The sequence below is a fragment of the Daucus carota genome, chromosome 5, assembly GCF_001625215.2.
Source record: "Daucus carota subsp. sativus chromosome 5, DH1 v3.0, whole genome shotgun sequence".
Lineage (NCBI taxonomy): Eukaryota > Viridiplantae > Streptophyta > Magnoliopsida > Apiales > Apiaceae > Daucus > Daucus carota.
This window is the reverse complement of record NC_030385.2, coordinates 8,848,700-8,870,721: the sequence shown is the minus strand read 5'-3', so window position 1 is coordinate 8,870,721 and position 22,022 is coordinate 8,848,700. Positions and strand designations below refer to the sequence as shown.

The window sequence follows — 22,022 nt, the reverse complement described above, 5'->3', positions numbered from 1 at the left end:
TTTAAATCTTCTATAAGGTCCTTAAACGATTGGACGGGATCCAAACATTAGACTGTTTACTTTCACAGAGAATCGAATTAATTCTCTCAACTTCAAAAAAACAAAACCTTACTTTCTAACTGAATGTCACAAAATTATAAAACGTAACCAAAATGTCTTAAACTCCCTTTGGTATCTCCCAATTGTTGAGCTGATGTTGTAATCTGAGACTTGAGTAACTAAACAGCATTGCCTGGTTTATAAACAAGCTGGAGGCCGCTGTGTCCCGGTTGAAGTTCCTTTAACATTCCTGCATAAAGACTCTGCTGGTCCTCCGGGGCCATGGTATGCCAAGTTGATGTTATCTAGCGTTACTCTGTCACATGGCTCAACTCCGCTACATTGGAAATTCACGGCGATTTTCGACCTTGATGTCCCTCTTATATTCTTAAATGTGGCATTGCTAATTTTTACACGTGATTGCGCCTGAATATATGAACATTGTAATTAGTTTACCATATTGAAAGATTACCATGTTAAGTAATCAGCTCGACCTCGAGGTGTTAGAGGAAGACCCTAACAGAATTGATATGTGATACCATATTGAGCAACCATTTTATCTAAAATCTTAAGGTGGTAGAGGAAGACTTTAACAAGTATGCCTATGAATAAAATGCGTTAAAAATTTGCAGAGCAAGATATATGCTGAAAAACAGAATTTTTACCTTCTTACTGCAGCTACGGTTTGGACAATAGTTTTGATCAAATATGATGGGGTTGCTCACTTCATTCATTAAAATGTTTTGGTATGTCAAATTTGAAACCATGCCAGAAAATGAGGGTGCCCATGTTTTGACTCTCAGGCCATTTTGAGTGTTGCTGATGTTGCAGTTGAGTACTTTTATATCATGAACTTGTTCATTTGAAGCTCTTCCCAGGCTTCCTATACTTATGCCATGTCCCGGGCCACATGAAACATTAGAGATAACGACATTTCTAACGCCATTGATCATGGCTATGCAATCATCTCCAGTGCCAATTACAGACTGTGAGATTTTGATGTGGTTTGATTGTCCGATACGGATGCCATCCGTGTTTGGGCTATCGGCAGGAGCTGTCAGTTCAACTTTGTTGATTGTGATGTTGTTACATGCGAAAAGGTTGAAATGAACACTTTTGCTGTTTAGTGACTTGAGGTGGTGGATTCTTGAATGAGTGACAAAATCAAAGCTCAGTGTCTGTTCAAAAAACACAACAAAATTAAACAGATTGTGTCATTGTGTCTGTTTTAGTAATAAAACAACAAAATAGCGAAAAAAGGAAGGTAATTTGATAAGAGTAAGTGCAAGAATCAACTGACAGCAGGAAGAGGCTTGCAATGAGGATTGATTCTACAGTCATTATGTGGCCAAGCTGAAGCACCTTGACCATCCAGTGTGCCACCACCTTTGATCAACAAGTTTTCAACATATTGAAAGAGGATCCAGCGCTCTGTGAACTGAGCTGGATCAGTAGGAGCTACAATAGCCCCCCGAATCAAAAATCCTGTGACCCCTTTGCATGGCCCAACAAAACCTACATTTCCAAGCTTGTAAGTCCCTTTTGGAACTGAAACCCAACATTTTCCATCACAGTTGCATGCTTCCCTCCATGCTTTAAGAAATGCCTGCAGATCAAAAAAATATGAACCGACTGGTGAAAAAAGTGTGCGCTCACACACAACGTAGGGCATGTTTGCCCCCCTGTTTTTATGAAAATAAGTAACTTATTTCTGAAAAATATGATAAGCCAAACGCGATCTCATTTTTCTTACCTGAGAGTTGTCTGTTTTTCCATCAGAGACTGCACTATATCTTCGGACATCAAAAAATTTGTCTGGTGTAACTTTGCTCGAATCAGATATGCACAGCAATGCCAGGAAACTTAGCAAACCAATGATTTCTGAAACAAATGCATTTGAAGCCATTTCTTCTGAACTCAAATTCTACTTATCTTTCTACCACATTTGTTTAATTATATAGGTAACATGCGAGAAATGATGAAAAATCATATTTATAGAATCCCTTATCAGAGAAGATTTGCTACTGAATGAATCAAAGTTGGATGATATCTGTTTTATGAACATAACAAAAACAATGTTTTTGGCTATAGCATCAGGAGCCATATTAGTCAAGAAAATATCACTGGCAGAGTTGGAAAAATTGAGTGAATATACTTGAAACGGAGAATTCATATGTTTGTTAAGTTAGTACTGTATATGGCATTTGTAGGGAAACAGAATAATCATCTTAATGATCCCCAATAAAAAGCAGAGCATTATGAAGAGAGTTTATTGTTCCAAGTCTTAAAAAGTCATTACTTATTTTTTCTTCTATTTCATTTATTTTGCATATTGGCCATCAGTTTCACCGCTACAAATCTGACTTTTAGCATCAGTTCAAATGGTATAAGCTGTCGGTTATTGAATGTACTTAAAAGAGACATTGGATCCATCAGTTTTTTGGACAGATTTGTCCAAGCATGAAAAATGTAACAGTAGATGGTAGAAATTACAGGGTGTACTTGATTAAGATTTTAAAGATTTTTATTTATTTATGAAATCCGGGAATATTTAACTCGGATTTTAAAAAATATATTGAATCTTGGATTTTAAATTATACTATAAAATTTGGTGGCATTCAATTGACATTTTAAATTATACTTAAAAATTCGATGATATTCGATTGGTATTCAAATACTGATGGAATTTTTTGGACTTCGTAGAATGATGGATGTTGTCGCATTATTTAGTGTATTTTGAGCTTTTTGAAATTCCACCAAAATCTATGTGATTTTGAAGTTTTATGCTTAAGTTCTAAAGAATCTATATCAACTTTACGGCATTTTATCTCGAATTCGTATAAAATCAATATCGGATACAATCCATAGATTATAAAATCCCAGTTGAACGTGTCAAAGTGAAAGCAGGGGTAATAACACTTTAACTTAGACATGTTCTGTGCATTTTCAGTCCATGGATATACTGATGGATTCTGTGTTTGATATGTTTGAATCCATGTTTTTATTTACTATTCAACAAAGGTAGTAGATAGGAAGTAAGATCTAATGGTGTCTTGCTTTTCGAAACTATAAGATTTCGATTAAGGAATCGTTCATTGCAGAACTCTGAAATTAACAGAAAGATATCCTCAAGTAACACTGCAGCAATGGCGAACAAAAAAGTGCATGTACTACTTATTAAGTATTGTATTTTCATGAAAAAGGGAACTAAACTTTGACAATGATACAAGAGAACGTAGACACAAACCCCGTGTAATCAGACTTCACCAACTACTCATACAAGTAAAATTTCTCTATAATGCTTTTAGAGTCAAGGGAGCACCATATTGAGGATGAAGAGTAATGATGGTGTAAGGAGCATGTATATAGGATGGGGAAAGCACGAAAGAAAAGCGTTGCAGTATCATGGCTATTGCCAATTTGGACTCCAGCATTGCGAAATTCTGTCCAATGCAAACCCGAGGTCCCATGCTGAAAGGAAAGAATACTGCTTTCCCCTTTGTTGCCTTGAGCACACCTTCGGAAAATCTCTCTGGCTTGAATTCCTTAGCATCATCACCCCAGATCTCTTTATCATGATGCAACAGTATGACTGGCAGATGTAGTAGTATTCCGCCAGGAAGGATCGTATCTCCTAATTTTGTATCTTCAGAAATAGATCGACCAAGGACAACTCCTGAAGGGTATAATCTAAGCGTCTCCAGCAAAATCATATTAAGCTGCAAAATCAAACAACATAAAAAAAATTCAGTGTTAGGCTATATTCAAGTTTACACAAGCTCATAAAATGATACCATACCCACATTTCCTTAATATTGTTAATGAAGGCGTGAAACTTACAACTTTGAGGTGATTTAAGCCATCAATATCTGGTGTTCTGTTTCCAAAGGTATGCAAAACCTCTTCTCTGGCGCGCTCTTGCCATTCTGTATGCTGACTCAATAAAATCAATGTCCAAACAAGTAGAGTTGAGGTTGTCTCTTGTCCCGCCAAATAGAAGAGCTTACACTCTTCAATAATGTCATCAACACTCAATCCAGATTTCATATTTTTATTTGCTTTAATTTCTTCAGAATTTGATTGCAATAATATACCCAACAAGTCGTTCTGGATACCTTCTCCCGCTTCCATTGCCTTCAAACGCTTGTTAATGATACTCCTTAGAGCAATGCTCACCTCATTGTGAATCTCCTTTATCCTTTTGTTTCTTTTTGTTGGCAAAAATCTGCAGTAAAAAATATTGGTACTCAGGCAAGAAAGGAGGTCACTCAAATGGATGGTATCAGACTATCAGCGACATGCTGAAAGAAAAACAGAAGCACAGAAAAAAAGTTTGAAAATAACCTCATTCCAGGAAGGTACACTGATTGTGAAAGTGGCATTACAAGCTCAGATTGTTCTTTCTGGAGTTCAAATATTTTTGATCCTTCGGTATAGCTACTGCCAAATGCTGTACGTGAAATGACATCACTGGTATATGTTTCAATATAAGGCCATACATCCACCTCGCATTGACCTTGTGCAGAAACCATTTCCTCCCATTTCTTCATGATATCATTGCAACTTAAGTAAAAGGCTGGCAACATATTCTGTATTTGTATAAATATCAGAAATAATACCAATCAGCTTTCAGTCCGACACTGAGATATTGTTCTTGGTTTACAACTGCTGAAATCCTCTAATTGATAACTAAGTATGCAAAAGAGACTTATATCTCCTACTGCCTACTAGTAATTAGATGATCCGAATTATTTCCATACTAACACAACATATTACTGGTGTGCAGGGTTCGGAACCCCTTTATCAAGACTAACTGACTAAGTTATGCAGTGTCTGAACAGTGATGATTGCTTGCAACCTATTTGAAGATTTTCAAACACAAAGCAATATAGACAGTCTTTCTCCGAAAGTGCTAAATCTTTTTAGTCACGAGTTTTATGGAACAGGTTTTCATATTCCAAGTTAAACTCTTAGGCTTGTTGTGTTCGTGCCATGCACAAGTGCGACAGTGAGGAACAGGCCTGTACAGTCTCGTCGGACTGGTGAACAAGACAAGGGCCTGTTTGGCAACCTCTCATTTTAAACAACAAGTTCTTATTTTTTCTTTAAAAAAATGCCATTTTTTTGTAGTTTTTTTGATATAAATATTAAAGAAGTGTTTCATATTCGTTATTTGACAGAAAAATAAGGGCTTGTTTTAGAAAAAAATACCGTTTTATGTACTTTTCTATAAAAATAAGCCCTTATTAGGTTAGCTATACGGCATGCATCAATATATATCTTCTTACCTACCAAAAGATGTGTATCTAATGTGTATCATGCACGGACTTTATACGTTCAAGAACAGAACTAGTTTGATTCCATGGAACATTTATCTTAACAAATTCAATAATAAAATGTGAGGGATGACCTTTAACTTCTCGAGATGGAAAGCAGGATTGATGATTCTACGGTGTTTGGTCCATCTATCACCCTCCGCATCTATAAGTCCTGTGACAAGCAATGCCGATAAAGGATTGCCTCCCCTCGGCTTCTGGAAGTTATGAAACTTATTTAGTACCTCTTTTACTTGATCAGGTTCTGAGATATATACCAGTGGTTTCGGTCCAAGCCATAAAAATGCCTTTTTACCTGCAACAAAGTGAAAATGGTTTACTAGTCATTGCTCAAAACAGGGGCAGCTGCCCACTCTTGTTGGTTGAACACAATCCAAATATTTCATACAATTGGCAGTGTTTGGATTGGCTTATAAGTCACAAACAGTTTACTCGTACCGTTTGTGTAACAAACTTACAAGTCAGAATCTGATAAGTTGCTCCAAACAAACACAGAAAATATTTCACGTACCATGCTTATGAGTAGCAGTAAAAACAGTGGGAGCTGCACGGTACAGAAAATCATCAGACAGACTGATAGAACTAGTTTTAGCTCTTTGTTTAGCAGCAGCAAGATCTTTCAAGTCACCAAATAAAAGCCTGTAGGAGTTTCCTTTATAGCCTAGTTTTCTCAGAATTTTCTCAAGCCTTTTAGGCCGTATCCACACCCAGTTCAATGTTCTCCATCCTATAAAAACCAGCAATACGGCAAATAGGCTTGTTATCACTTTCTGCATTTCAAGCTCCATGAGGGTTTGTGATGGAGAAAAATAATTTGGTAGAAAATAGAAACATACGTCCACCACCTATATTTGTGCATGTTTAGTAGTCCAGATGGTGACCTCGGTTATTAGTTGTTATTAGTTGTTGGATCATGGATGAGCAAGCCATATTTATCATTATTATGGCCCTCCCTCGAAGGTTCTATAGGTATTGGGCTCAGATATGTTCTATTTATAATCATAGTCGAATTTAGGCATGATCAGACAAAATAGGGGTATGAAGGGCTAAAATAGGTCCTACTAGAATGATCAATTGTCCAGGTAAAACTGAACTGAGAAGTAACATATTGTGATTTTGTGCCGTTTAAATTGACCAAAATTTAATTAAAATTTATTGATATTTTATTAATTGATAAAATAAAAAATATATATCATTAGAAATAATTTTTAATCTATTTCAAAATTTAATTTTCAGTTTTTTAAAATAATGAAAGAGTGACTTGTAATTTTTGATCAAAAATTATAAATGTGACAACTAAAAAAGGACGGAGAGAGTACTGTTTACGGGATGATCAGTATTTATAATATATTTCAAAATACATGATATAAAATATATATAATATTTAAATTAAATCATTTATAATCAATAATAATTTTTTTAACAAATTTATAAATTATAATGAAAAGCCTTTTGAGAAAAAATATGATAGAAATTTAATGCAATAAAAGGTAAAAATTTTGAATAAAATTTTGAGTGCAGAGCACAAAGACAAACAACAGTACTCCCCTATCCCATTTAATTATATACATTTTCTTCACCGTTCTACACACTATGAAAAATAAGTCTCTATTTTTCTAAAAAAATATATATTTTTGAATATAAATATTAAAAAATGTTTCATATTCGTTATTTGAAAAAAATAAAAAAAATTATTTCAGAAAAAATTATCTCTCTCCTTTCTCTCCAGGCACTTTTTATAGCAGTTGGTTGTGTGGGCTTTCTTTTATGAGCCTACTCTTGGGGTTAGACTCTCTTTTGGTGGGCTGAGGCCCAACGCCCATAATAAACTCTTCTTTGGCAAGGCGCAAACTTTACCTTTGCCAAAAAACCTGAGACCTCTTCAATCACATATGAAACAACTCACGTGTCCTTTTGCAAAAACAATACTTGGAAACACACAACATATAGCTGTGAAAAAACAATGTGAAACATTGTCCTAGAGCTTCTCCTAGAGCTTCTCCAATGGGAGGTGCCGAGAGGATGCCAATATCATGTGGCATGACATGGACCAGCACTCTCGTTCGCACCTTCATTGGAGATCTTGAGATGCGACTGGGGTGTCAAGTGAGTTGGCATGGGTGCCACTTTGAGGTGCCAAAAGTCGACAACGCATAAAGTAGGGTGCCAACTTCATTTGTTATCCCAATAATATATAAAATATAGATTTGTGGTCCTAATAATACATAAAATATTATTTCTCTATTAATAAAGTTAGCATTTTAGAGTGCCAACCATTGGAGTGTATTTTGAAAAAAAATGTGCTAAAAATGATTTGGAAGAGTGTGAATATAAAAATAATATTTTGAGTTATGTGTCAAAATTGGCACCTCTTGAAGGGTGCCCACCATTGGAGATGTCCCCACCGTTGGAGATGCTCCTAATAACCAATTCTTCCAAACAAAGTGGTCAATAAAAGGCGCTATATACAGAGATTCTATAATGTCAACACTTCCTGACCAAAGTTTGAAGCCAAGAATAATTTTCCTTGGATCTGAGCTGTAAATATATATCATATGCCAACTCTTTACCAAAGTCCTGATCTGGTTAGTTAAGAGATCATATATCTTAAAATCAATTAAAATTATATGGCATCATGCATTCTGCACCTAACTTCATATTTATCTTAGCATGAAAAATAGTGTGTACAGGACAACAAGCCAACAACAATACTTACTAGTACATGGTTTATGGTTATGGTACTAATCCGATATATTCCCTCTAGTCCATTTTATAAGTCCGACGTTGAGTACATAGTGCAAAAGTTGACTAGTGTAGTTATGAGCTTATTGCAATCCGCACCTCTAGGCTTCGATCCAAAAACACTTTAGTATGCAGACTTTAGATAATTGCACTTCGCCACGCCACCCACATGTATTTTGTGCGCGGCAATTTGCAACCTTTCGTCAGTCTCCCTTAAATATTTATGTTTACCGTTACTTTAGGCAGGGTAAAATGGGAAAATCCACTTTTAATAGTCTTCTTCCTCCATTTACTTTATATAAGCCCTAATCTCATGTTTATTAGACCTAATTTACTTTTTTTGTGTTTTATCAACTGGAGAAAAGATGAGGTGCATGTTGTAGATAATTCTTTCCTGCTAATTTTCATATATTATACGTCAGATTTGGACTTCAATAACATGGTGAAATTGCTGTTTGATTTTCGAATTAGGATTCTTCGAGAACTTTGAATGTTCTTGATTGAATTTTGGGATTTTCATATTTATTGAGTCTGGGATCAATTGGATGGTACCATTAGATTGCTTAGGTGATTTCCAGTCGAACCATGCCCTCAATTTTCACGTTGGCAGCACGTAGAGCCCCGCTAGAGTCGAAGAACTCGATGGCGCAGCCGCTTTTTCTCGCGATTCCGACCAAACGTCTGGGAATCTTGCAGAACCAACCCCATAAACGAGATCCTGGTGTTTCCCTCTTCTGATCTGCACCTTATCGCCATTTTCTTGGCCCATGCAGTCGGCTTTCCCATTTTACCCCGCCTAAAGTAACGGTAAACATAAATATTTAACGGAGATTGACGGAAGGGTTGCAAATTGCCGCGCACAAAATACATGTGGATGACGAAGTGCAATTATCTAAAGTTTGCATACTAAAGTGTTTTTGGGCCGAAGTCTAGGGGTGCGAATTGCAGTAAGCTCTATTATTATTGATCATCTTACAACTCATTCTCACGACTCAAATGAGTTGTCCTCCAGTGACTTTTCTGAGGTCTTATCAATTACTTCACCCTCTCTCTGATTTGGTTGGTGTTCATTAACTGCAGAAATTAAATTATTTCCTTTCAGCCATGAATGCAAATAAATTCTGAAGAAATAATGTTAACACCTCATTCAAAAATTAAAAAAGAAAATGATATTTTTCCTAGCTGTAGTTGATTATCAGCAGATTCATTAAACCACTCACTGGCATTAAATGTTCAGGTGCAGAGCATGGGGTAAAAGACAGAAAGCAAGATCTGCGTGCATTCATTATAATTTTGCTGGCACTGATACTTAAGTTCTAGTTATACTCATAGGCAGTTTTCGGTTATCTTGATGTAGTAATTCAATGAGTAATACTTACTCTGAATATTGCAGTTGCTTATGTGATTGCAGCTCCGTGCTCAAGCAAAAACTTGCGAAGTTTCCATCGTCTTGAATGCGAGTTTAAGCATGATATGCCAGATACATAGGTTGACTGTATGTGACCTTTCGTACTTTAGACAATGGAGGACATGTTATCACATTTATATCATTAATTGTACAAATTAAAAGCCATTGTATACACTATAATTAACAAGTCACTTAATTGTTTGGAGTGAAAATTCTAGTTCATCTTATACACTTTACAAGAAGTTAAGAAAGTCCAAGACAACTATATTAAGATTGCGTTTGGGAATGTGTATTTCATTTCAAATTTTGGATTTCAAATGACATGATTTGAGGTGTCATTTCAAATTCTCAGCTTTAAATACTAGTATTTGAATGTCCTGGATTCCAAATGAAATTCAAATCCAACATTTTTTCTATATCCAAACAAAGTGACTGACAAGTCGTGTACACCTAGCATTGCCACGTCACTCTGTAAAAAGTTTATGTAGAACTTTCTGTGGACGTAACACCTCTCTATGTTAATTTCTGGCATAAATTAACTTTACGATTTTACAATTGAACGTGTAAGGTAATTATAATCAGAAGTTGCTGGCTGAAATGTCATATCAGGACATATAAGTATATAACAGCCTTGTGTCCCAATAATGAACTACTCTTGAATTTCAACCAGCTGGTTTTCATAAAAGTTTACATTTTCTTTGTAATTGCTCGGATCATCAATTTTTACTTTTCAGGATGGTTTTTGATAAACAGTAACTCTAAAATCTGAAGTTCAAATCTGGGCAGAGGCTAGTTTTTTGTTTAATTACTTGGCACTGGACATCATTTTGCTGTTCATAATTGTTTTTATGATAGATGCAGATTTCATTGCCGGTTGTTGAGTACTCTTGAGTAAGCTTTCTTGCTGGCTGCTCGATCTTTTCAGACCGAATTTACAGCTTAACAGAAAATAAGCTTTTTGCTGGCTCTTGATATTTTTAGACCGAATTTACGGCCTAACCGAAAATGCCTTGTCATGACCATTTATAGGAAAGTAATAACATCTAGTGCTCTTTGTTGACATAGCATGACTGACAAAATCAAATTCAATATATCATTATCCTTCATAATATTATTTTACATCAGAAAATGCATTAAAAAGAAAATAAACACACAATATCTAATACAAAGCATTAAGAGCAATAAGTCTTAGTAGTTAACTAGTTTTTGAGCTTCAGCTGTCCCTCATTGGCCATTTGAAATTTACGTGCTTGTTCTGCTGCAGCTAAGTTGGAACCAAGTGAGGAAATAAAACTATTTCTCACTTGATTGGTTGTGAAAGGAAACCTCTTGATAGCCATGGAGTTCAGCAAAGAAGCTGCCCCCTCTCTGTACAGCGCCCCATATCCATCGTTACGGGTGTTTGAAAGTGCTTGTACCAAATTGAGTTGAGGCCCGAATCCTGTGCCCCCGCCAGGTAAGCCAAATGCTCCTGCTAAGGTTGTGCCATAGAAGCCGAAGAGACCCCATATTAATGTTGGGTGAGTACTCCAGTAACTGCAATATTTGAGATTATAACATTTCTTTAAAAGCTATAGTTATGATATGTGTAGCATTATAATTGGGCAAAAGTAGGAGTTATATACTGTTAGTGATAACTTGGCCCCTAAATTTTATTATGCTGACTTACATGCACGGAAAGGGTGATGAATTTGGATCAATGCCGGTTCCAGGGTCAATATATGGAGTAGTTGGCGAGCTTCCGAATGTTGGTGTTGTAGGGCTAACTGGATCAATGGATGGAGTAGTCGGACTTCCATAGGTTGGTGTAGAAGGAGTAACTGGATCAACTGATGGAGTAGTTGGACTTCCATATGTTGGTGTTGAAGGGCTAACTGGGTCAACTGATGGAGGGCTTCCATAAGTTGGTGTTGAAGGGGTAACAGGGTCAATTGATGGAGTTGTTGGACTTTCATATGTTGGTGTAGATGGAGTAACTGGGTCGACGGATGGAGTAGTTGGACTTCCATATGTTGGTGTTGAAGGGCTAACTGGGTCGACTGATGGAGGGCTTCCATAAGTTGGTGTTGAAGGGGTAACAGGGTCAATTGATGGAGTTGTTGGACTTCCATATGTTGGTGTAGAAGGGGTTATTGGGTCAATAGTTGGAGGGCTTCCGGATGTTGGTGTTGAAGGAGTTTCAGGGACTGTGCTTGGAGGGCTCTCTATTATTGGAGGGCTACTGGATGTTGGTGTTGAAGGAGTCACAGGGTCTATGGAGGGAGGGCTTCCAGTAGTTGGTGTTGAAGGAGTTTCTGGGGCTATACTTGGAGGGCTTTCTGTTGTTGGAGGGCTTCCATATGTTGGCGTTGAAGGAGTTACTGGGTCAATGGTTGGAGGGCTTCCATATGTTGGGGTCGAAGGAGTCACAGGATCTATGGTGGGAGGGCTTCCAGTACTTGGTGTTGAAGGAGTTTCCGGGGCTATGCTTGGAGGGCTTTCTGTTGTTGGAGGGCTTCCATATGTTGGTGTTGAAGGAGTTACTGGGTCAATGGTTGGAGGGCTTTCATTTGTTGGAGGGCTTCCATACGTTGGTGTTGGAGTTCCTGGGTCAATGATTGGAGGGCTTTCATGTGTTGGTGTGGAAGGGGTACTAGGAGTGGCAGTGGGCGGGTTATGAACATGAGTTGGTGTAGAATGATGATGTCCACCACTCGATGGTGTTCCAGTTCCGCAGTTGGAAGGCGTTGAGCTTCCATGTGATGGTGTCTTATGATGGTGTGGTGAACTTCCATGTCCGCCTCCTGAGCCGTGTGATGGTGTATGGTGAGAACCTGAAACCAACATATTGTATATATCAGCAACACATAGTTTTAACATCTTACATTGTTCCAAATCTTCCTTCAATACAGTCCAGATAAATGATATTTGCATGTTTCTAAGATAGCATATTAATACGACAGATTTCATACCTCCGTGGTGACTATTTCCACCATGTGGGTCTGGAGAGTAATAAGTTTTTTGATCTTCAAGAGTTGCAGCAGACATTACAGGAATCACCAAGTTCTGAGAAATAAGCCCTGCAATCAAACCGAAAACAAGCAGAGAAACCTGCCTGTACTTATCCCTCGCCATCTTTCTATTCCAATTCTGCAGTAAAAGACTGAAAAGTGGAAGACTGTGAGAATGATGTTGAGCAGACGAGTGAATATATAATGGGTGAAAGTAAATACTAGTTGGTCAGGCAGCATGTGGTTAGTTGAAGGCCCTGCAGAAAGCATTTAAGGTACCAGTTCTTACTATTACCGTTTTACAAATAATTGAGATGGATTACTGTCAAAAAAAAACTTTCAGAAAAAGATCTCCAAACTTAAGTATAGTCCCTGAACACGAAACAATCTTAGCTTTGAATGTTATCAGTTCGACGTATACAATGTAATCTTGGTTGTAAATCACTGTAATAAAACTTTTCTCCGTTTGTTAGATTATTTAACAGAGCATGAATGTTCGCTTAAGCCTACTCTTCATTTTGTCCGGAGTGCATCTCAGACAACAAGTTCGGCTCCTCTTTGTATTATTGCGACAAAATTTGATTCTATAATTGAACACGTTCAAACAATGAAACTAAACCAGACATACAAGATAATTTGCAAATCTGGATGGTAAGTTTGAAGTATATGCATACATGCTACATGATAGCAGGACAGGGAGTTAGGTGATCATAAATATGGCAATGGCCCCTAACGTTGCCACACTATGACAGCAGAGCGAAAAGTGAGACGGTAAGAAGCTAAACTTTGATAATATCCCCTGGTATCCCCTTTTTTTCGAAATTTTCTCTTCTATTCTACAAAAACCTGAAGAGGATATTAAATAGAATTAGTTGAGCGACACACGGGCGCCCTTTCTTCTAAGATGCAACAATTGTGTGCAAGATAAAAATCAATATCAGGTACGTTACACTTGAGAAATGAGATAAAAAGATGGAGGTGTTTTCAAGTAGTTTTTGGAGACCTTCTAGGCCTACTTGGAGTCTTTTGATGTAATCAGGCTCTCTGGGTGTGCTTGGTATTCTGATTGCCTGACTCTTTTATTCCTCCAAGTCTGAGCATGGTTGATTGTGCATATATAAATTTATAGCATGTCAAAGTTTTTGCTTAATGAGATTTGGCACATTTCTTTATATTTTTTTAACTTACGGATTTAGTATGCTTTAAGAAGATAAAAAAATTTCTATTTCATCACGAATTTGGTGGTGTTGTTTAATAAATAATAATTCATGTCAACAATGTGTTCTTCTCTTAATTCCCTATCGAATGATACCAATAGACCTAATTTTCTTATGCCAAAAGATCTTTACAGTGTACAATTAAGTATATGTTCTCAGCACAGCTTCTGGACATTGAGTTTCTTTGTTACATAAAAGAATGGTATATTAATATAGCTAACAATTTTAGCTGCTTCCTCAGAGATGCTCTGATGCAAATACTGTTTATGGATCTTTACAGTGTCAGATGGACATTGAGAATATTTGATACATAAAAGGTTGGTATATAAGCATTTTTCAGAGATGAATTGTTCTTTCATTTACAGAACATTTGGATATCTATACAAAATATTTATGTCTGCGCAACATGTAACAAATCAAGTATAAAAATGAAAGAAAAGAAGCTCAATCTTGGAACAGAGAAGCATAAAGTAGTTGATTCCAAGTATCAGGAACTCCAGGGAGACACCAGTGGGAACAGTCCATGCCGCGATGGCCTCCATAGCCGAAGACTGAGGGGTGGCCATCTTTCCTCAGCTGTGACAATGTTGTTATGTCAAGTAGATCAACCTTGGTTGACATCTTGTTTAATACCCTTTCTAATATTACTTGAGCTGGATGTGGACTTCCTTTATACTTGCTCCTTCCTAAGAATGGTTGCTTTTGCCCATTGCAATTTTTCCAACTTGGTTTTGACCAATCTCTGCATGTCATATTTACATAAACACCATTAAAATAACTTTTAAATACAATATCCGATAAACTCCTAACACCTTAAAGTTTCTATGAAAAGTTATCCATAAACATGATATTAGAGTTCAGACTGACAAGAGACTCAAGTTCGACTAAAATAACGAGCTCATTAAAATATTGTTGAGGTGTTTAGAAAAAGATTCCAAAACGATCTTGTGCTACAACAAACATTGTCCAACCCCAATCAAAACGAGTCTCTCCTAAACCGAGCTCATGTAATATGTTAAGAAATTAGTTCATCTAAAATCTTAACGTGTATAGAGAAAGATCCAAAATCTTATATACAATAACAAATATTGTTCAGTACTAACAAAAATATACTAAACACCAGTGAAAAGCTGAAAACAAAATTGCCATAACATTACCTTGCATGATCCGGAGAAACACCTTGAAAGAAAACCTTTGTTTTCTTTTGGTCAACATTTTTGTCTATCCATCTAGCCCATGTATTCAACGCTTTTTCGTAAGCTACTAACCGATCCATGTCTTTATAAATTTTGTTTCCAGTTTCAATCAAATCCCATCTGCAACTCGAAACATCGAAATATCAGACATAAAAAAGCTACTATTTCCACCGAAACATTACATTGGTGTTATTGTTCTTATATTTTTAGATTAACCTATAATTTAATAACAGTTTGTCGAGAGTTCGAACATCAGAAATGTAAAAAGAAAAGGTAAAATTGTAGTAGCAGGGGTTGGAAGAAGGTTACGGCTGCTGTCTTCCGGTGAGAAGCCACCAGTGCCAGGTGTTGAAAATTAATGTATCCATTCCTTTCCATGTGCTTGCAATATTTATTGAATCAAGCTTTAAAACGCGTCCTCTTTTATCGCTTACAAGGTCAACCAAAAACGCATTCCTCAGTAGCATCACAGACAGATCAAAACCCTGGAAAATTGCACTTGCTTATAATATTTGATGATTATAAACTTTGTAATACTCCATTATAATAGTACAAGAGATTTTCGAAAAGTATTGCTCCAAGTACACACATACATTGTATAGAAATAAAAACACGAATATTTTGACAATCCCCAAATAATTAGATTAATTAGCTGTCCCTGCCTCATCATTCGGGCTCAGATCTAACACAGGCACCGTTCTGAACATTGTCGTCCGTCAATATATTACGACTAATACGAAATTCAAATTTAATAGCTCTGTTACTTAATTCTTCCGAAATCTTAAGGTGTCAGATAATGACAAATCATGGTTTTAAGGGTTCATCACAGTTGTATAAAGTGCAGTGCAAGCCTCTTAAACGTACTAATAAAGATTAGGACCGACTTCTACTGATATTAAAAATAATACCCTCGACGAAAATGTGCACAGTATTATTCTATAAGAGAGCTAAACATTTTCTGACATTTCTTATGAAATATGTCAAGGATATAGCTGTATCAAGGAAACATAGATGTTTTCTGACGTACCGTAAATTTGAAGGTGGAGAGGCCTTTGTTTCTGGTTAAGGTGTATGTAGCTTGAGGAACAGCAGAATGAAGCATGCAATTCAGAGACTGCCATTGGTTCAGACCAATCGAATCCCCAATGAACATGATGCGCTTTCCTTTAGAGCTTCGCAAGAAATTTCTGCCACTAAACCTACAAACACAATAAGATCAACAATTGTTAAAGAATAATTACTATACATGGAGAATCAACCAGGAGGAGCAAGGCAGAACACGAAAATTTGACAAAGAAATCCAGCAGTATTATCAATATTCATTCTTGTATTGTTTCAACTCCAGTTAAGTTGGAATCATGATTCTACCATCAACAGTGCATACATTAAGTAGGATGTTCGTCGTACCTTGGTAAGTTGCATGCGAAGGGCTGCCACCTATACTGGAGATAGAATCTATCAGGGCGGCCGTTTCTCTGGCAAGTGAATGAGGTTTCTAAGAAAGGACATTTGTTTGGATCATAAAGGGGATATGAATTGTCTTTCACCCATCTTCCTTGATATATGTTGCACTTCTGTTTGTTTATGCTTTCAACATTTGACTCTCCGTTTATTTGAAGAATCAAGTGATGCGGACACTGAATGATGAGCAGGAGGAGTGCAGCTAAAATGCTTGCTGCAGCATCCATATGATCAGATCTGATGAGAAAGAGGGCCGAGAGAACTGAGATGATCTCTCAGAATTATATATTAGCTCGCTCAGATATTCTTTATACGTGCAGTCGTGCACTGATCGGGTGAGCATTACTCCACCAGGTTAGTTTAAATCTGACTAGCAGCCACACAATTTGAGACGACTATTTATTGTTTATGTCGTTTAGAATTTTATATGTTCACTGATTGGAAATGACATTATCTCAATTCTATCATGTGCAGCTTCTTGAAGTCAAAAGTGTATTTCCTCATGAGGTGAAATTTTTAAAGACTCAGTGACTGCAGCTTCTTGTGAAAAACACTACTTCTCTCATAGAATATGGTCTCTGGAGATCCTCAGTCGTGCTTCTCCATATTGAGTAGTGAATCATATCAGTTCTATATTCTGTACCAGTGTAACCCTTTGAGCCGAGGACCAATTTGCTTCCCCAGATTGATGAAAAGTGAAAACCATGTCAAATTTGTAAAGGATACGGTACGAGTGCTATATATACTTTCTATTTGCAACATAGTTTGCCTGCACTCTCCTTGTCATCTTTACTAGTCAAGAGGCCAAAAGTCTGACAGCTATGAGAAGGAATCTGGCGCAAAAGAATAACAGATATTTCTTTTGTTTGAATGCCATAGTCTCTTCCGCGTAAGGAAGCCTGGTAGCTTTTCTGGTAAAGGTGCTGCTATAACTTCCAAGACACGAAGCCCTTTTAAGGAGATACTAACACCGCTAATCCATATATGTTTAGAAGCTCTCTTGTATGTTGTAATGAAGTTTATGTTCAGAAGCTCTTCTGTATGTCGCGACAAAGTTTACTCTATTGCATCTTACGTCAGTAATCAAACAAGTTATACATAACGTTTTATGAGGTTTACAACTAAACATTTACTTCTATTAAAATTATATAACTACCCACAAGTTGGTTTCCATAAATGAAGGGGAAAAGGAAAAGCATGTATAGGTTTTGCAGATGAAACAAGGCAGAGACACTGAACAAAACATGCGGAATAGCTGGTCGTAAAAGCCCCCAGATGCCCTTGTATTGACAGTATTTGACAAGGCGAAGCAATCACGTAAAACTTCCGGGGACAAAAATGATTCCAGCAGAAAGCAGTACAGGGGAGAGGAGTGTAAAGGACCTTTGAGACCAAGGGTCTGCAGTGCAGTTTAGGCCACATTTACACTATATAAGGATGGAATCACAAATAAAATTATTTAGAATGAAAGTTGTATGACAGGAAGAACTAGTCAACTAGAAAAGTTTCAGGGAGATCGAAACTGTTTAAAGTTTCAATACGAAATCACAGGCTAGGTTGGGCACACAATAGCAGATAGCAGCCCCAGTTTCAGCATACTTGATAACAATTCATATTAATCAAACATGAACTAGCAATACATTGGGAAGATGGAATTAAAAAATAAGAAAATTAACAAACACAATAACCCAAATTGTAAATTTAGGAAGCTTCAAGATATTTCAAGTTGGTCTCTAAATTAAGAACAGAGATACTTTACAAACAAATGTTTGATTTTCACTTGTCTTTTTAGATACTCTTATAATCCAATAATATTACTTCTTTACTGCAGGCTTTGCTTGCAACATCTCGCTCGAGTCTCAAATTTCCATCTTCATCTTTTTTAAACCTTTTATAGAACTGCAGAACTTTTGGGTGAGCCTTGATCTTTGAAGGACAGAAACCAGATATATGAAGGCCATCTAAACTTCGGACACGTGAAAGTGCAACATAAACCATCCCGTAACCAAAAGCACGAGAAAGATCAGTATGAATGCGGTCGAGAGTCATGCCCTGACACTTGTGAATGCTTAAAGCCCATGCAAGCATAAGGGGTATTTGCTTTCTTTTAGCAACCGCCACTTCTCCATTCATTACAACCCATTCTTCCGGCTCAACGATCCAATGACCAGGTACTGAATCAAATTCAACTATAGGTAGAATATGACATTTGCAAATATCTTGAAATGATGGAACATTGTGTTTAAAACCTACAACAGTACCAGTGGCACCGTTAACAAATTTCCTTCGAGGATCCAGATTCTTATTTAACATCACCCTCGCACCTATACAGATTTCAAGCTCATCCAGTGCAATTACATTTTTAAGCTGTCTCTTCCATTTGTCAGCACCCTCATCAAGGGCAAGGAAGACGTAAATTTCCTTGCCTAAGCTTTCTAAACGGTTCCTGTTCACCTTGCATACATCATCATTCCTAGGAAAGAAACGGGGAATAGAAGGATCTGGCTCTGTTCTTACAGAAACTTTCTCTAAGAGTTGCAAGTCATCCTGATCAATCTCTCCTTTTCGTATACTCTGCAGTAACTTTATAAGTTGAGCATCAGCCTGTCTAAATACAGTGGTAAGCTCAAATTGCACATCAAAGCTCTGATCCCAGCATTCAGCTTCGAACGCGTATTCTCCCATGTCCAAACACTTACTATTAACTGGAGGTAACTGACAGAAATCCCCACTCACAACTACTTGTATCCCACCCCACATTTTAGATTCATCTCTAACACTCTTAGCGACAAATTCAAGCTTGTCAAAAAAGTTAGCATCAATCATACTAATTTCATCTATAACCAAAGCCCTAACTTTGTTCCACCTCCTGTACGCACATCTATCACCAACAACAGTATCAATCAAAATCCGACTATCACCCTCTCCCAACCCAACCCCAGCAAAAGAATGAAGGGTCTGCCCTCGAATGGCACACGCTGCCACTCCAGTGGACCCTGTCACAGCAACCCGAGACCGGCCATGAATTTTCTTTAATTGCTTAATAATTTGCTCTAATAAAACTGTTTTACCAGTACCAGCTGACCCAGATATGAATACAGACTGCCCTTTAGATACACTATCAAGAACTTGTTTCTGCTCATCAGTCCATTTAAACCTCTTCCTACCAGGCAATTTAACTTTTAGGTTTACAGTTTTAGTGCTCATATATCGATATGTTGCTATAGAAAAAGAGATTGACTTCATATCATTAACACAAACAATTTTTCACATTCTCACCAAACCATTTTCATAATTTGTCAAGAAAGTTACTATACATAATTTGTAGCAATTGGGTATTCAAGATTTGCGCAAAAAACCTCAAAAGATAATGATAGGCAATAAGGAAAAAGACAGTGAGGGGTTGTTAAGATTGTACCTAGAACTCCTTGGTTTGGACCACCCACGAATCTATCATAGTTGGGACCAAGTAAACTGCATTTAGCAAATTTATAAACCAGGAGTCCAGGAGTTTGTAATAACGGATTGTCTATTAATAAATGTCTCCAGCATACGACGAGGCAACTTGATCGATAGCATAGCGGTGGTGGCCGATGGTGGCGGTGACGGCGGTTTCCGGACGGGATCCGGTTTCAGAAAGGAAAGCGCGCTAATTGTGCCTTAACTGAGGGCGGTAATTGTGTCTCGTTAATTATGCCTCTTTATTGAGGGCATAAATTGTGCCTCAATTATTGAGGGGGTAAATTATGCCTCTTTATTGAGGGCGTTAATTGGGCCTTATTTGAGGGCGTTAATTGTGTCTTAATTAAGGATATTAATATTTTATTATTATGCCTTAATTAAGAGCTTAATTGTCTCAATCATGAGTTATCATGATTGTGGGAATATTTTGATGTAATATGTTAAATATATCGACTTATATTCTTTTTGTTTCTATTGTTTTATTTTCAGGATTCTTGGAAGAAGGCCGGTTTTCTTTTCGGACATTAAAGTTTTATTGTCTAAATTTCCCCGGTCATCTTGCATGTCCGACGGTTAGATAATAAGCTTTCTTGAATGAAAGAATTATCACGGTGATTTGCCGATTCTCGTTGAGATTTATTCTCATTTTCAAAAAAAAAAAAAAATAATAAAAAAATAAAAATAAATGTCTCCAGCTACTCTCTCTTTCTCCCGCTTTTCCAATGCACTACTCTCTCTCTTTCCAATATTTTATTAATTAATATTTTCTTGATTGTTGTGTTTTCTTCTTCAACCACATAATTTACTATTTTTACATATTATATTAAAATAATATTATTTATAAATTATATACAAGTTAAAATTTTATTAAATACTAACTATATATTTACTTTTGATTTATCTTTCAAAATTTTATATTCATAATAAAATGTAATTTATTATAAAAAATGTCAAACATAAAACAAATTTTTTATCAAATTTTACGTAGCAACTTTTAATTAATCTCGTCCCACAAATAATAACGAGCCCCCCTGCATATACACTAATTTTCTAATTAAAATCACCTTCTAACTAATTTTTTATTAAATATCAAATTGGATGATTTAAATTAAAAAATTAGTGTGTATGCACGGGGGCTCGTTATTATTTGTGGGATGAAATTAACTAAAAGTTGTCACATAAAATTTGATAAAAAATTTGTTTTATATTTGACATTTTTTATAATAAATTACATTTTATTATAAATATATAATTTTGAAAGATAAATCAAAAGTAAATATATAGTTAGTATTTAATAAAATTTTAACTTGTATATAATTTATAAATAATATTTTTTTGAATATAATATGGAAAAATAGTAAAGTATGTGGTTGAAGAAAAAAACACAACAATCAAGAAAAACTTAATTAATGAAATATTGGAAAGAGAGAGTAGTGTATTGGAAAAGCAGGAGAAAGGGAGTAGCTGGAGACATTTATTACAGCTTAACCTGTGCCGGGCACAGGATAAACAACCCGTTGTAATAAAATAATGTTATGTGATGTTCAAATTAGGTCGAGAAAAAGTCCCAAAAATCAAGACAAATCGGTCTCAATGTTATTGTCATATCGAAACATGATTTGACTTTACGTTTTGATTTTTCAAGAGAAACATGACTTGAAATTGTTTTTTCGATCGAAAACATGATTTGAAATTGCGTTTTCGTTATCAATCATAATTTCAAATTACGTTTTTGTTCAATATTGTAAACACGACATGAAGTGGTGTTTTAAAATGACATTTTGAGCTATTTTTAAAAAAAATGATATTAGTGGTATTTTCTATCTAAACAATGACATTTGAATCCAACATTAATATTAGATCTATCTATATTTTTTCAGACATTGATGTTTAAAATTAGCCAGAATATCTTCCTGCTTTTTAAGAGTTGGGTGGATGTTAAAAATGTAATACATGAATGTTGATAAATTATTCCCATAACATTTAGTAAAAAAAAATAAAAATTATTCCCATAACTATTCCCATATCTTTTTGGGTTTTGAGGAATTTTTTTTGTGCCAATAGGTATTTTCCTCTTTTTGATGATCTGTCAAAAATAATTTATCATGCCTACAGGTATGAAATGTATAGACTACTCGAATTGTCAATTCTTAGGAGGAACTTTCGCAAGT

General features: G+C 36.2%; 5 protein-coding genes across 5 annotated transcripts; all 5 read right to left on the bottom strand.

Annotated features, from left to right (window-relative positions):
- Positions 1 to 2,311, bottom strand: LOC108221286 (exopolygalacturonase). Its single transcript, XM_017395175.2, has 4 exons — positions 1,793 to 2,311; positions 1,340 to 1,645; positions 705 to 1,217; positions 1 to 465 (listed from the first exon to the last, which is right to left on the bottom strand). The coding sequence occupies exons 1-4, from the start codon at positions 1,943 to 1,945 to the stop codon at positions 238 to 240; spliced, it is 1,200 nt and encodes a 399-aa protein (XP_017250664.1). The 5' UTR covers positions 1,946 to 2,311; the 3' UTR covers positions 1 to 237.
- Positions 2,312 to 3,332: 1,021 nt separating this feature from the next.
- On the bottom strand, positions 3,333 to 6,163 carry LOC108222478 (cytochrome P450 CYP72A219-like). Its single transcript, XM_017396400.2, has 5 exons — positions 5,887 to 6,163; positions 5,450 to 5,670; positions 4,384 to 4,628; positions 3,880 to 4,264; positions 3,333 to 3,758 (listed from the first exon to the last, which is right to left on the bottom strand). Exons 1-5 carry the CDS (start codon positions 6,161 to 6,163, stop codon positions 3,333 to 3,335), a joined length of 1,554 nt encoding a protein of 517 aa, XP_017251889.2.
- A 4,433-nt stretch (positions 6,164 to 10,596) lies between these two features.
- Positions 10,597 to 12,711, bottom strand: LOC108220007 (protodermal factor 1). Its single transcript, XM_017393636.2, has 3 exons — positions 12,477 to 12,711; positions 11,195 to 12,338; positions 10,597 to 11,061 (listed from the first exon to the last, which is right to left on the bottom strand). Exons 1-3 carry the CDS (start codon positions 12,637 to 12,639, stop codon positions 10,725 to 10,727), a joined length of 1,644 nt encoding a protein of 547 aa, XP_017249125.1. The 5' UTR covers positions 12,640 to 12,711; the 3' UTR covers positions 10,597 to 10,724.
- Positions 12,712 to 14,021: 1,310 nt separating this feature from the next.
- Positions 14,022 to 17,499, bottom strand: LOC108220471 (protein trichome birefringence-like 43). Its single transcript, XM_017394250.2, has 5 exons — positions 16,336 to 17,499; positions 15,956 to 16,127; positions 15,238 to 15,413; positions 14,890 to 15,048; positions 14,022 to 14,474 (listed from the first exon to the last, which is right to left on the bottom strand). The coding sequence occupies exons 1-5, from the start codon at positions 16,614 to 16,616 to the stop codon at positions 14,177 to 14,179; spliced, it is 1,086 nt and encodes a 361-aa protein (XP_017249739.1). The 5' UTR covers positions 16,617 to 17,499; the 3' UTR covers positions 14,022 to 14,176.
- Positions 17,500 to 18,177: 678 nt separating this feature from the next.
- On the bottom strand, positions 18,178 to 19,596 carry LOC135146741 (ATP-dependent DNA helicase PIF1-like). Its single transcript, XM_017394251.2, has one exon. It carries the CDS (start codon positions 19,594 to 19,596, stop codon positions 18,178 to 18,180), a length of 1,419 nt encoding a protein of 472 aa, XP_017249740.2.
- Positions 19,597 to 22,022: the final 2,426 nt, after the last annotated feature.

What these genes read in the sequence shown, in the direction of transcription:
- LOC108222478 (XM_017396400.2), bottom strand. Translation starts at nt 6,163, where the DNA reads ATGGAGCTTGAAATGCAGAAAGTGATAACAAGCCTATTTGCCGTATTG. An exon ending in TCCATCTCGAGAAGTTAAAG is followed by an intron (nt 4,629 to 5,449) that starts GTCATCCCTCAC and finishes ATACAAATACAG; the next exon opens with AATATGTTGCCAGCCTTTTA. An exon ending in GTGTACCTTCCTGGAATGAG is followed by an intron (nt 4,265 to 4,383) that starts GTTATTTTCAAA and finishes TTTTTACTGCAG; the next exon opens with ATTTTTGCCAACAAAAAGAA.
- LOC135146741 (XM_017394251.2), bottom strand. Translation starts at nt 19,596, where the DNA reads ATGAGCACTAAAACTGTAAACCTAAAAGTTAAATTGCCTGGTAGGAAG.
- LOC108220471 (XM_017394250.2), bottom strand. Translation starts at nt 16,616, where the DNA reads ATGGATGCTGCAGCAAGCATTTTAGCTGCACTCCTCCTGCTCATCATT. An exon ending in CTCACCGGAAGACAGCAGCC is followed by an intron (nt 15,049 to 15,237) that starts GTAACCTTCTTC and finishes TTCGAGTTGCAG; the next exon opens with ATGGGATTTGATTGAAACTG. An exon ending in GTTTCTCCGGATCATGCAAG is followed by an intron (nt 14,475 to 14,889) that starts GTAATGTTATGG and finishes TATGACATGCAG; the next exon opens with AGATTGGTCAAAACCAAGTT.
- LOC108220007 (XM_017393636.2), bottom strand. Translation starts at nt 12,639, where the DNA reads ATGGCGAGGGATAAGTACAGGCAGGTTTCTCTGCTTGTTTTCGGTTTG. An exon ending in TGGAAATAGTCACCACGGAG is followed by an intron (nt 12,339 to 12,476) that starts GTATGAAATCTG and finishes TGTTGGTTTCAG; the next exon opens with GTTCTCACCATACACCATCA. An exon ending in TCATCACCCTTTCCGTGCAT is followed by an intron (nt 11,062 to 11,194) that starts GTAAGTCAGCAT and finishes CAAATATTGCAG; the next exon opens with TTACTGGAGTACTCACCCAA.
- LOC108221286 (XM_017395175.2), bottom strand. Translation starts at nt 1,945, where the DNA reads ATGGCTTCAAATGCATTTGTTTCAGAAATCATTGGTTTGCTAAGTTTC. An exon ending in ATTGCAAGCCTCTTCCTGCT is followed by an intron (nt 1,218 to 1,339) that starts GTCAGTTGATTC and finishes TTTTTTGAACAG; the next exon opens with ACACTGAGCTTTGATTTTGT. An exon ending in ACCGTAGCTGCAGTAAGAAG is followed by an intron (nt 466 to 704) that starts GTAAAAATTCTG and finishes TCATATATTCAG; the next exon opens with GCGCAATCACGTGTAAAAAT.